The 13,953-nt window shown below is 44.7% G+C and overlaps 1 protein-coding gene across 1 annotated transcript; it reads right to left on the reverse strand.

Annotated features, from left to right (window-relative positions):
* Window positions 1–4,252: 4,252 nt before the first annotated feature.
* On the reverse strand, window positions 4,253–13,180 carry LOC116989815 (nuclear factor 7, ovary-like). The gene is made up of 4 exons (XM_033047400.1): window positions 13,148–13,180; window positions 7,597–7,692; window positions 6,809–7,042; window positions 4,253–4,383 (listed from the first exon to the last, which is right to left on the reverse strand). The coding sequence occupies exons 1-4, from the start codon at window positions 13,163–13,165 to the stop codon at window positions 4,357–4,359; spliced, it is 375 nt and encodes a 124-aa protein (XP_032903291.1). The 5' UTR covers window positions 13,166–13,180; the 3' UTR covers window positions 4,253–4,356.
* Between the last annotated feature and the right edge of the window lie 773 nt (window positions 13,181–13,953).

A 13,953-nucleotide genomic window follows, 5' to 3' on the forward strand; every position in this document is an offset into this window, starting at 1 on the left:
AGAGGAGAGAGAGAGAGAGAGAGAGAGAGACAGAGAGAGAGACAGAGACAGAGACAGAGACAGAGACAGAGACAGAGACAGAGACAGAGACAGAGACAGAGACAGAGACAGAGACAGAGACAGAGACAGAGACAGAGACAGAGAGACAGCAGAGAGCGAGACTGAAGGAGGGGTGGCTTCCACCACTGAAAAATGTCGGGATTGAATGTCCCTTGTGCAACACAGAATGTGTGGAGGCTCGCGATTGTAGGGTCGCTGAAGGAGAGGAGATTCATGGGTGGAAATGATCCTGGACCTGTAACCCAGAATTCATTCAACTCAGGCTAAACCAATATATGGGCTTTCATGGGGCATTGGACATGTTCCCTCATGGTGGGCGAGTGGTGAAAGAGAAGGCATATGATATCCGATATGACCTGGATAATTGGATCCAAGATTGACTTGGTTTAAGGAGGCAGATGGTATTGGCATCAGGATAGTTTTGTGAATGAAATATATGGAATGGTAGTGGCTATCTGTACATAGTGGTCTTCAGCAGGGATCTATCCTGGGATTGTTGCTGGTTATGATATATATTAACCATATAACCATATAACCATATAACAATTACAGCACGGAAACAGGCCATCTCGGCCCTACAAGTCCGTGCCGAACAACTTTTTTCCCTTAGTCCCACCTGCCTGCACTCATACCATAACCCTCCATTCCCTTCTCATCCATATGCCTATCCAATTTATTTTTAAATGATACCAACGAACCTGCCGCCACCACTTCCACTGGAAGCTCATTCCACACCGCTACCACTCTCTGAGTAAAGAAGTTCCCCCTCATGTTACCCCTAAACTTATGTCCCTTAATTCTGAAGTCTTGTCCTCTTGTTTGAATCTTCCCTATTCTCAAAGGGAAAAGCTTGATCACATCAACTCTGTCTATCCCTCTCATCATTTTAAAGACCTCTATCAAGTCCCCCCTTAACCTTCTGCGCTCCAGAGAATAAAGACCTAACTTATTCAACCTATCTCTGTAACTTAGTTGATGAAACCCAGGCAACATTCTAGTAAATCTCCTCTGTACTCTCTCTATTTTGTTGACATCCTTCCTATAATTGGGCGACCAAAATTGTACACCATACTCCAGATTTGGTCTCACCAATGCCTTGTACAATTTTAACATTACATCCCAGCTTCTATACTCTTCTATATTAACGACCACTTTCTGTGCCGTAGGCATGCGAAGTACATTTAGAAACATAGAAACATAGAAAATAGGTGCAGGAGTAGGCCATTCGGCCCTTCGAGCCTGCATCGCCATTCGATATGATCATGGCTGATCATCAAACTCAGTATCCCATCCCTGCTTTCTCTCCATACCCCCTGATCCCTTTAGCCACAAGGGCCACATCTAACTCCCTCTTCAATATAGCCAATGAACTGGCCTCAACTACCTTCTGTGGCAGAGAATTCCAGAGATTCACCACTCTCTGTGTAAAAAATGATTTCCTCATCTCAATTTATACTGACGTGGAAATTGTTGGTGCTCTGGGTCACGTGGAAGGCTATCAAGGCTGGTCAGCCTCACTTGGTGTATTGTGTGCAGGTCGCCATGCTCAAGGAAGGATGTGTTTGTGCTGGAGAGTGAACAGAGGAGATTCATCGGGTCTGAGTCTGATTCATTGATTCATTGAGTCTGAAGCATCTCTCCATAGATGCCTCCTGTCCCGCTGAGTTACTCCAGCATTTTGTGTCTACCTTCGATTTAAACCAGTACCTGCACTTCCTTCCTACAAAGATTCATCGGGATGTTGCTTGTGTTGGTGGACTTTCGTTACAGGGAGAAATTCGGCACAAGATCTCAATTTCCAGGTGTATGTGTGTAAGAGGATCTTTGTCTGGACAAATAATTGGGTGTTTTCCACCCAGAAAAAGCCTAGACTAAGGTGGATGCTAGTTTCCCTGACAAATCTAATTCAAGCAATGCCTCAACATGATAGACTGTTAATAACAGTGAACCTAGCGATTCCAACGGGGGGCAACACGGAATCACCAGAAACATCAGTCACTGATAAATCAGATCGAGTTATGGCACAAATTTCCCTCTGAAGTTCGCCCATAATGTTGGTCACAATCCTGGTCAGCATATTGATACCACATTTCAATACTTATAAGGTCATAATATCATGTGATAGCAGTAGAATTAGGCCATTCGGCCCTTCATAGCAAAAGGATTTGAGTATAGGAGCAGGGAGGTTCTACTGCAGTTGTACAGGGTCTTGGTGAGACCACACCTGGAGTATTGCGTACAGTTTTGGTCTCCTAATCTGAGGAAAGACATTCTTGCCATAGAGGGAGTACAGAGAAGGTTCACCAGACTGATTCCTGGGATGTCAGGACTTTCACATGAAGAAAGACTGGATAGACTCGGTTTGTACTCGCTAGAATTTAGAAGATAGGGGGGGATCTTATAGAAACGTACAAAATTCTTAAGGGGTTGGACAGGCTAGATGCAGGAAGATTGTTCCCGATGTTGGGGAAGTCCAGAACAAGGGGTCACAGTTTAAGGATAAAGGGGAAATCTTTTAAGACCGAGATGAGGAAAACTTTTTTCACACAGAGAGTGGTGAATCTCTGGAATTCTCTCCCGCAGAAGGTAGTTGAGGCCAGTTCATTGGCTATATTTAAGAGGGAGTTGGATGTGGCCCTTGTGGCTAAAGGGATCAGGGGGTTTGGAGAGATGGCAGGAACAGGATACTGAGTTGGATGATCAGCCATGATCATATTGAATGGCGGTGCAGGCTCGAAGGGCCGAATGGCCTACTCCTGCACCTATTTTCTATGTTTCTATGTTTCTATCAAGAACTCCGCCATTCAATAATGGCTGATCAACCTCTCCCTCCTAAATCCATTCTCCAAACTTCTCCTCAAAACTTCTGACACCTGTACTAATCAAAAATCTATCTATCTATCTATCACTGCCTTGAAAATATCCACTGAGATGGTGGTGAATCTGTGAAATTCTTTGTCAGAGAAGGCTGTGGAGCCTACGTCAGTGGATATTTTTACTCAAAAAATGTATCCTCATCTCCATCCTAAAGAAAGTCCTTTAATTCTGAGGCTGTGACCTCTAGTCCTAAGCTCTCCCACTAGTGGAAACGTCCTCTCCACATCCACTCTATCCAAGCCTTTTACTATTCTGTATGTTTCATTGCAGTCCCCCCTCATTCTTCTAAACTCCAGCGAGAACAGGCCCAGTGCCGACAAAAGCTCATCATAGGTTAGCCTACTCATTCCTGGGATCATTCTTGTAAACCTCCTCAGGCCCTTCTCCAGAGCCAGCACATCCTTTAATCTCAGTTATGGTGTCCAAAATTGCTCACAGTATTCCAAATGCGGTCTTACCAGCGCCTTATAGAATCTCAGCATTGCGTTCAGGTTTTTGTATACAAGCCCTCTTGACTTTGCTTTCTTTACTACCAATTCCACTTGAAGATTAACTTTTTGGGACAAATTTCTAACTAGATTCAGTTAAATCCATTTAATATCAACTGAACAAGTAACTGGGTGTTTTCGTCTGAGACAAAATTCATGGCTGAGGTCAATACTAGTTTGTCTGACACGACTCATTCATACAATGCCTCAATGTAGTGGAGAGTTAATGACAATGAAGTCCGTAACTCCAGCAGGGGGGCAGAGCTGAGTTAACCAAAGTCAGTAGTCACTGACAGGACAAGCAGGACCAGTGACACATATATCCTTCTCTGATGGAACCCGCGTTTTTTATGACAATCTTGGTCATCAAATTCCTACAAGTTTTCAATACCTCTGATTTAATTAAGTCACGTTTACTTTGCTGGCTACCTGGTAGAATTCAAACTCGTATCGTGACGTGTTTCTGCGGTGCGGATGGGGTTAAGATGTTTTAGTTCATCTAGCAGTCTGTGTCTTGGTTGTATTGTGCTCCTGTGTTGGATGTGTTCAGGGTTCTGACATCTCCAGCTGACCACTTGACTGTGAAGCTTCCCAACAGGTGAGATTGGTGCTGGTATAAAACTTTAGTTCCCCTTCAGTTCATCATTACGGTCAATCTTTGCATCTATTTACAACTTAAATATGTCACCCACATAAGAAGTAAGGAATCCAAATGTTTTACCTTGATGAATCGCAACAATGGGTTCTCTCAACACTGCGTTCAACCAGAAGAGGTGTTTGAATTTTTCATCCAGTATGGCACCATCTCTCAGTGACAATGTCTGGAATTCATCACTAATTCTGCAAATATTAAATAACCGGTTATAACCTGCGCGTCGACATGTTTATGTGACTTTACAGATCCGTGCAGAGTTTAACTGAAGAGCATGTCCTACCTCCTCTTGCGACCAGCTTCCTCCTGAAATAAATAAAGCAGAAATTGACTGAGGGAACAGCAACTTCACGCAAGTTATTTCACATTGTTGAAAATTACCATTTTCTGACTCGCGCTCACGTTGTCACACAGAGGACATTACACTGATGGAACCAATGCAGGAGGTATGATGAATCTTTGTGACATTTATGCTATAACTCAGAGGAGGCAATGTGCAGGAAAGTCTGGACGTGTTGTGAATTTTCTGCTGAATAATGTCATGAGGTCATAAGTGATAGGAACAGTATTATACCATTCGGCCCATCAAGACTACTCCACTATTCAATCATGGCTGACCCATCTCTCTCTCTCCTCCTATCCCCCATTCTCCTGTCGTGTCCCCTTAACCTCTGACACGCGTAGTATTCAAGAATCGAAATATATCTGCCTTAAAAATATCCACTGACTTGGCCTCCATAGCCATCTGTTGCAAAGAATTCCACAGATTCACCATCCTCTGACTAAAATTCCTCCTTATCTTCTTCGAGGAATGTCCTTTAATTCTGAGGCGATGACCTCTTGTCCTAGACTCTCCCACTAGTGGAAACATCCTCTCCACATCCACTCTACCCAAGCCTTTCATTCTTCAGTCAGTTTCAATGATGTCCCCGCTCATTTCTCTAAACTCCAGCGAGTACAGGCCCAGTGTCGAAAAATGCTTATCATATGTTACCCAACAATAAGCTGTTAATCATGATTGGTTGGAGGGATTTAAGATTAACGATGGATTAGATTGGGTGTGGATGGAGAATGTATCACCGGTTCTGCAGATACCAAAACACAAATGTAAAATTCAAAGTGGCCTGGAGCAAATCCTGTCAGAAATTCAGTGATCAGAATGTGGAATTTGCGGTCACAGGTCTGGTCGATGCAGATGGTAATGTAACATAAGATCACGTATCAGGATGAGGGAACCACAAAGGGTGTGAGGCACTGGTCGGGTACAGGTTGTTGTCATCAAGCAATTTGTTTTGCAGTATAAAATCTTGCAGGAGTAAATTAAAAGAAAATCAGCAGAACAAAACAGAGTCACGAGTCACGACAAACAAGAGAATCACCAGAGATACAACAAGTATATTAATAGCTAAAGAATAACTCGGGAGAGAATGGTTCCCTCTGAGGTCAAAGGGACAACTAGAGAGAGAATAAGTGTGGAGGAAAGAACTGCAGATGCTGGTTTAAATCAAAGGTAGACACAAAATGCTGGAGGAACTCAGCGGGTTAGGCAGCATCTCTGGAGAGAAGGAACGAGTAAACGCTGCTCCATCTTAGTGAGAATCTGGTGCAGTTCAGCAAACTGGGTTGTGATCTGTGACTGAAAGTTGTTGTGTGACTGATCCTGTCAGATGAAAGGTGACGATCAATATATTATGTCATTCTCCTGCATATCTTCATGAAACGGAAGTTCGCATAGGCAACCCAATCTCGAGACATGGAGTGTAGACAAAGGCCCTTCGGCCCACAATGCCCATGCTTGCCACTGTACCTACCTACACCGCTCTCATTTGCTTGCATTTAATCCGTAGCTTTCATTATCCTGGCAATTCAGGGCTTGTCTGAAAGCTACTGGAATGTTGTGAAAGTAATCTGCATTACCCTCCTTTCTATTCCCACAATCCAATTCCTTGTACCCTATTCTATTTCACATGCCCATTAATTCCCACTCATTCGCCCTCCACTCACATTCACTGTCCATGTCAGTACACTACCCCAAATACCATGTGCTCTAATTTTGCCCACTAATCTCCCATGTGGGACCTTAAAGGCTTTCTGAAAGTGCAGGTACACTACATCCACTGACTCTCCCATCTCCATTTTCCTAGTTACATCCTCAAAAAATTCCAGAAGATTAGTCAGGCATGATTTCCCCTTCGTAAATATCCATGCTGACTCGGACAGATCCTGTTACTGCTATCCAAATGTGCCGCTATTTCATCTTTTATAATTGACCCCAGCATCTTCCCCACAACTGATGTCAGGGTAACTGCTCTATAATTCCCTGTTTTCTCTCTCCCTCCTTTCTTAAAAAGTGGGATAACATGAGCTACCCTCCTATCTACAGCAACTGATCCTGAAACTATAGAACTTTGGAAAATTATCACCAATGCGTCCACTATTTCTAGAGCCACGTCTTTAAGTACCCTGGGATGCAGATCATCAGGCCCTGGGGAGAAGGCAGGAGAATGGAGTTGAAAATGTGAGCAAGATCAGCCATGATTGAATGGCGGAGTAGACTTGATGGGCCGAATGGTCTAATTCGTCTACTATGAATTATGAGATAGCAGAGCGTGTTTGTATGGGGGACGTTGGATAAATATAGGAATTGATAAAAGTTGCATTTGCACAAATATATCGCTCCCAATGTTGTGACTGAAGTTTCATTGAACGAGATTGAAACATAACCCCTGACCTTCAGAAATAACACGATGTCTGTTTGTTCCATTCGCCCCTGCAGCTTTGAGAGTTCCTCCTCAATAGTGTTTAAATTCTCTTGAATGTCTTGAAGATTTTTCTCCATTGGACTTAGAATCTTCTCCTCATCCTCCTTGATCTCTCCGAGAATGCGCTGCTCTTTCTTCACGAGAATCTGGTGCAGTTCAGCAAACTGAGATGTGACGTGAGACTTGAGGCTTTGTGACTGCTCCTGTCAAATGAAAGGTGAAGATTGATCGAATATATTTCTGTATTCTATTTCGTTGTTCAGTAGAAGGTGACCATTTGGCACATCGATATCTATGCTGTTCCTGAGAATAATCCCATTAATCTCATTTCCTCCCGTTTCCCTGAAACACAATGGCCCTCACGTCCACATTAACTCCCACCGACTCCCAGATCACCCGCCTTCAGCAGCTTCATTACAGCAAACAATTAAACCAACATGTCAGGGAGATGTGGGCAGAACCCACCCTGGTCAGAGTTGTACCGAGGGGGGAGATTTGAACCAGGGGAGGAAGTGTGTGTGTGGGGAGGGGGGGGGGGGGGGGTGGGGTAAGGGGAGTGTTGTACTGGGGGAGGGGTAGAGAGCGGGGGGAGGGGACATGGAAGCGTCACGTAGACAATATCAGAAGTCAGGGTCGAACCGAATTCACCGGAGCAGTGAAACAGCGCAACTAACTGCTGCCACGCTACGCTGTAGTGCATTAACCAAAATACAAAACTACACAACACGATCAGAAATGCCACACAGCAAGGCCTCACCCGGACTTGGGAAATCTTCTGCTTCTGTTGCTCTTCCATTTCCTGGATGGCTGATTTATTTGTTGTCAGAGATTGTATGGATGATTTAACCTGATCCTGGGAATCAGAGAGAAAGGGGGTTAGACAATAAACATTCAACTATACATTCAAGCAAGTGATCGTAGTCGGTTTGCTTTTACCTTGTAGGTTTCAACAGCTTCTTTAATCGGTATGAAGCTGTGAGACTTGTGTTCCCGCCCAACTGCACAAATCACACAGATCAGTTTCTTGTCAGTTTCACAAAACAGCTTCAGTTCTTCCTGATGTTCCTCGCAGTGATGTTTACTTTCCTTCTCTTCCGTATTCAGGCTCAGTGTTCGAGCTTTCTCAGACATTCTCGCCAAGGCCCGATTAACCTTGAGGCTGCGGTCTGTAAACACCTCTCTACATTCCGGGCAGGAGTTTTTCTCCTCCCTGTCCCAACTCTGTGTGATACAGGAGCGGCAGAAGTTGTGCCCACACTCCAGTGACACCGGATCGGTGAAGAAATCCAGACAGATGGGACAAATTGCCTCCTCTGTTAAATTCTCGACCTGCTCTTTAGAAGCCATTTTAACTCCTGCCACTTCCTGGTTTGAAACTGCTTTCACTGATTGGAAGCTGCTGATCCCTTGTGATCCCTCTGTACCGCGCACGTTGCCGCGCACGCTGCCGTCTCCAGGTTTGCTGTAGGTTTTCAGGGTGAACGTGTCCTGGCCTCAAATACCCATGGAGGGTTTAGTGAGATGTTAAACTGACCGGTATATAAATGTAAACGCAGGGAATGTTATGGGACAGTTTAGAGCAGGACAGAAAAAAGAAACTAACTGGGGTGTAAAACGATGGTTAAATATAAACTTAGAGTGAAGTCAAGTCGGATTTATTGTCATCTGTACAAGTACTGCGATGAACAACTGCGATGAAAACCACATCGCCGTTTCAGCAGCATCACACGCACACATACTCAGTGCTTCACACAATATTAATTAAACGCAAATTACAACCACATTACACATAAATCCTGCAAGTTAGTAAAAACAAAATTAAAAACTGCTCCAAAGACAAGGCATTAATACAAAACACAATTTAATATAAACACATCCATGGCCAGTGCAGGCGGTAGTGCAACTCGTGTGCGTTGGAAATGCCGCACCAGGCCATGATGCGAACAGTCAGGATACATTCTACAGCGCTGATGTGGAGGTTTCTTCAAGTATCAGGTTATATCCCGGAATATCCACAATACGAAGACACAATCCGTATGGAACAAAGAACAGTACGCATAGGAGCAGCCCTTCGGCCCACAGTGTCTGTGCTGAATATGATGCCAAGACCAACTCTTACCTGCTTGAACATAATCTATATCCTTCAATTACCTGCATACTCACGTGCCTATCCAAACATCTCTTCACCGCCTGTCTCGTATCAGCCTCCACCACCATCCCTGGCAGCGCGTTCCAGAAACTCACCATCATTGGGGTAGAAAACCTGCCTCACACATCCCCTTTAAACTTTGCCCCTCTCACCCTATCGCTATGCTCTCTACTATTAAATATTTCCCTCTCAGTAAAAGGTTCTGATTGTGTAACCTGCCCACCCCTCTCATAATTCGATAGACTTCCATCAAGTCTCCCCTCAACCTCCGGCGGTCCGGAGAAACTTCCCACAGTCGGTCTGACCTCTCCATTCTCTTAATGAAATCCTAATTCTGGTAAACCTCCTCTGCATCGTTGCCTAGTACTTCATATCCACTTTCACATCCAGTGACTCTATGACCATCGACATTCCGGGTGCTCCGAAATAGGTGCGGGTGATGAGGGTGGGTGGGGGGGGTGATGTGGGAGTAGGTGCAGGGTAAGAGTGAGAGGATAAGGAACAGGGGAATTAGGGCGGCGGTGGGCAGAATTGGTATTCAATGAGAGACGGCTGCGAGTTGAGACACACGGGACTGCAGATGCAAACTGCTGGACGAACGTAGCGGGTCAGGGGCCTATCTGTGGCACCAACAGGTGCGGTGGCGAGGCAGAGATGACGTTACTGAACGAGGAATCCAGAGGCACATCCAGAGACGCAAATTCAAGTGTCTCCATTGCACCTTAAATGAATGATTGAAATTAAATCCTTTCTATCATGGAAATGCCTTAATTAATAATTAATAAATGGTGGTAGTTGCAGCTTTTATAAAGACCAGCGGTATAATTGCTGCCTTACGGTGCTTATAGCGCCAGAGAGCCGGGTGCTGTCTGTACGGAGTTTGTACGTTTAGTTCAGTTTGGAGATACAGCCCGGAAACAGGCCCTTCGGCCCAGCAGGACCAGCGATCCCCGCACATTAACACTATCCTACACCCACTAGGGACAATTTTTGCATTTACCAAAACTAATTAACCTGTACGTCTTTGGAGTGTGGGAGGAAACCGAAGATCTCGGCGAAAACCCACGCACGTTACGGGGAGAACGTGCAAACCCCGTACAGACAGCACCCAAGCTAGAATGTAGGCGGAGACAGTAAGTCTAGTGGGAGAAGGGGAATGGGATGGAGAGAGAAAGCAAGGGCTATCAGAAGTTAGAGAATTCAATGTTCATACCGCTGGGGTATAAACTACCCAAGCGAAACCTTGCTTTCTCTCTCCATCCCCTTCCCCTTCCCAGTTCTCCCACCAGTCTTACTGTCTCCGACTACATTCTATCTTTGTCCCGCCCCCTCCTCTGACATCAGTCTGAAGAAGGGTCTCAACGCGAAACATCGCCCATTCCTTCTCTCCAGAGATGCTGCCTCACCCGCTGAGTTACTCCAGCATTTAGTGTCTACCTTCGATTTAAACCAGCATCTGCAGTTCTTTCTTACACATTTGTACTTTAGCCCTGCTCCCTCCGTGGACTATAGTCAAGGCTCATATTTTATCTTTCACAATTGCTGCTACTCTACGTAACCTTGCAACACTATGGTTTCGTTGGGTCAACATTCTACTTAATGAATGGGTGAAAAGACTTAAAGGGAAGAGAAGAATCGGAATTGGATTTAGCAAATGACCATATCGACAAATGGACAAGTTCCGTTATCTTGTTCAGTAATATTTACAATTACACCAAAAAAAAACCTTCTCCGAAAAAGGGCTTCCTTTCCCTGTAAATTGACACAAAATACTAAAATAACTCAATGTGTTTAGCAACATCTCTGGAGAACATGTTTAAGAAGGAACTGCAGATGCTGGAAAATCGAAGGTAGACAAAAATACTGGAGAAACTCAGCGGGTGAGGCAGCATCTATGGAGCGAAGGAACAGGGGACGTTTCGGGTCGAGACCCTTCTTCAGACTGATGTGAGGATGGGGGGTGCGGGAAGAAGAAAGGAAGAGGCGGAGACAGTGGGCTGAGGGAGAGGTGAGAAGGGGAGGAGAAAGCAAGGACTACCTGAAATTGGAGAAGTCAATGTTCATACCGCTGGGGTGTAAACTACCCAATCGAAATATGAGGTGCTGCTCCTCTAATTTACGGTGGGCCTCACTCTGACCATGGAGGAGGCCCAGGACAGAAAGGTCGGATTGGGAATGGGAGGGGGATTTGAAGTGCTGAGCCACCGGGAGATCAGGTTGGTTATTGCGAACCGAGCGGGGGTGTTGGGCGAAGCGATCGCCGAGCCTGCGCTTGGTCTCGCCGATGTAGAGCAGCTGACACCTGGTGCAGGGGATGCAATAGATGAGGTTGGAGGAGGTGCAGGTAAACATCTGCCCCACCTGGAACAACTGCTTGGGCCTTTGGATGGAGTCAAAGGGGGAGGTAAAGCGACAAGTGTAGCATTGCCTGCCATTGGTAAATCGACAAATGCTACAACTGTCGCTTTACCTCCCCCCTCGAGTCCATTCAAGGACCCAAGCAGTATTTTCAGGTGGGGCAGAGGTTCACCTGCACCTCCTCCAACCTCCATGGTCAGAGCCCACCGTAAATTGGAGGAGCAGCACCTCATATTCCGCTTGGGCAGTTTGCACCCCAGCGGTATAAACATTGACTTCCAATTTTAGGTAGTCCCTGCTTTCTCCTCCCCATTCCAGCTCTCCCTCTGCCCACTGTCTCCGCCTCCTCCTTTCTTCTTGCCGCACCCCCTTTGTATCTGGCAAGTGGGTAGTGGGAGGGAGGGGGACGTTGGAGCCGGGGCTGTAAGCAGAGCTGCATTTCCCCCCAGGTCCGCATTCAGACTGTCTGTCTCCATGTAAGTAGACGTCATGTCACCCCCAGGTCCACATTCAGGGCGACCACTCGCAAGGAATTGAAGGCAGCGATTATATTTATCCACCCCCTTTCGAGTACCGTACAAACCATCCCCCTCTGGAAATTCATTATTTTCGCTTTAAAGTAGAGATCCCGAAAAGGAAAATTATATATATACATATATATATACATAAATACATACACACATACATACATATACATGTACATATATACATACATACATATACACATATACAGTAAGTAAGTAAGTAAGTTTTATTTATATAGCACGTTTTAAGTCAACTCGCATTGACACCAAAGTGCTTTACATAAATTAAATAATAAGTTTCCATACAAACCACAGAAAAAGTTTTTTTTAAATGAATAAAATGGACACATCATAGAGTTCAACACAAACGTCCCCCCACAGCAGAATCAAAACTTTCCACTGTGGGGAACGCATACACATATACATAACATATATATACATACATAAATTAAAAAATCAAAAGCTAATTTCAACATAATACACATTAGACTCGTTCGAAAAGGGATAGGAAGAAGCCTATGCTTGTCAAGTCCTCCCCCCCATTCTTCACCATTAACAAATGCAAAATTCAATAAAATAAACTAAACAGACAATTCAAATAAAACTACTCCAATCAAGCTATTAAGAAAAAAAGAACAAAATAAGAAAAGAACAAAAAGAACAAGCACCATTAACATCTGTGAGATTTACATTCTCCTTCCTCATTACTGTACTTTTCAAAGATATATCTTTTGTACATTTTTTTAAATTGCATTATATTCATACTTTGTTTAATCGTTTCGTCAAGACCATTCCACAAAACCACCCCACAAATGGAAGCACACATACTTTTTAAATTGGTCCGAGCATAATGCTGTTTCAAGTTTAGTTTCCCCCTAAAGTTATAACCCCCCTCTCTGTCTTTGAACAGTTTTTGTATGTTTACAGGTAGCAGTTTATTTTTTGCTTTATAAATTATTTGTGCAGTCTAAAATTCTACCAGATCCTTAATCTTTAAGGTGTGTAATTTTAAATACAGTATATTGGTGTGTTCATGATATCCTACATTGTTTACTATACGAATAGCTCTTTTTTGTAGTGTGCTTAGTGTTCACAATCGCTGTGTGAAAGGAAATCAAAAGCACTTTATGGCTTTCTTCGTTTTTTGTTTGTCAATTCCTTTCATTCCAGCAATGCCTTCTTTGGGTGGGGTAGTGGTGATGGGGAGGTGGGGGGGGTGGGGGGGGTGAAGAGCTGGGGGTGAGAAAAGACCAGGAGACCAGGATCAATTAAATGACCTGTCTGGCAGGTCCCATTGTTGCCACCAATCCTAAAGAAATGAAAACAGCGATTCTTCTTGCGTCCCCCGCGTTCCAGATAGACGGTGACTCTTCACGTCTGCAACTTCTTCCCTTTCTCCCTTCTCCTCTATGTCTACAAAACCCTCAATCGGCTTGCCCCACCTACATTAAACATCTGCTCACCCACCACACCACCTCCAGGTCCCTCAGATCGGCCGACTTAAGGTTACTGAACATCCCGCGGTCCAGGCATAAGCTCAGGGGCGACCGCGCCTTTGCGGTTGCAGCTCCTAGACTGTGGAACAGTATCCCTCTTCCAATTAGAGCTGCCCCCTCCATCAACTCCTTTAAGTCCAGACTAAAAACGTATCTGTACTCCCGAGCCTTTCGTGACGTCCTCTGAGCGAGGACTACATGTATGTATTTATGTAGTTTGTTTGTTTATACTATTCTTATAACGAATGTAAAGCACTTTGGCCAACGAGAGTTGTTTTTTAAATGTGCTATATAAATAAATGTGACTTGACTTGACTTGACTTTCGAGTGACCTCCCCTAAACCCTCGAGTTTTGTATCTGGCAAGTGGGTTGTGGGGGGCAGTAAGCAAGAGCTGCATTTTCCACCCAGAACCGCCTCCAGACTGTCTGTCTCCATGCAAGTGGAGATCATGTCACCCCCAGGTCCGCATACAGTGCCACCACTCGCAAGGAATTGAAGGCAGCGATTATATTTGTCCACCCCCTTTCGTGTACCGTACAAACCAAAGATGATAGAGCATCCCCTCTCTCCCCGTCTCCACCCTAA

Source organism: Amblyraja radiata, chromosome 30 (genome assembly GCF_010909765.2).
Source record: "Amblyraja radiata isolate CabotCenter1 chromosome 30, sAmbRad1.1.pri, whole genome shotgun sequence".
In the NCBI taxonomy this organism is placed as follows: domain Eukaryota; kingdom Metazoa; phylum Chordata; class Chondrichthyes; order Rajiformes; family Rajidae; genus Amblyraja; species Amblyraja radiata.

What these genes read in the sequence shown, in the direction of transcription:
- LOC116989815 (XM_033047400.1), bottom strand. An exon ending in AGAAGATTTCCCAAGTCCGG is followed by an intron (nt 7,043 to 7,596) that starts GTGAGGCCTTGC and finishes TTCATTTGACAG; the next exon opens with GAGCAGTCACAAAGCCTCAA. An exon ending in ACATCGTGTTATTTCTGAAG is followed by an intron (nt 4,384 to 6,808) that starts GTCAGGGGTTAT and finishes TATTTATTTCAG; the next exon opens with GAGGAAGCTGGTCGCAAGAG.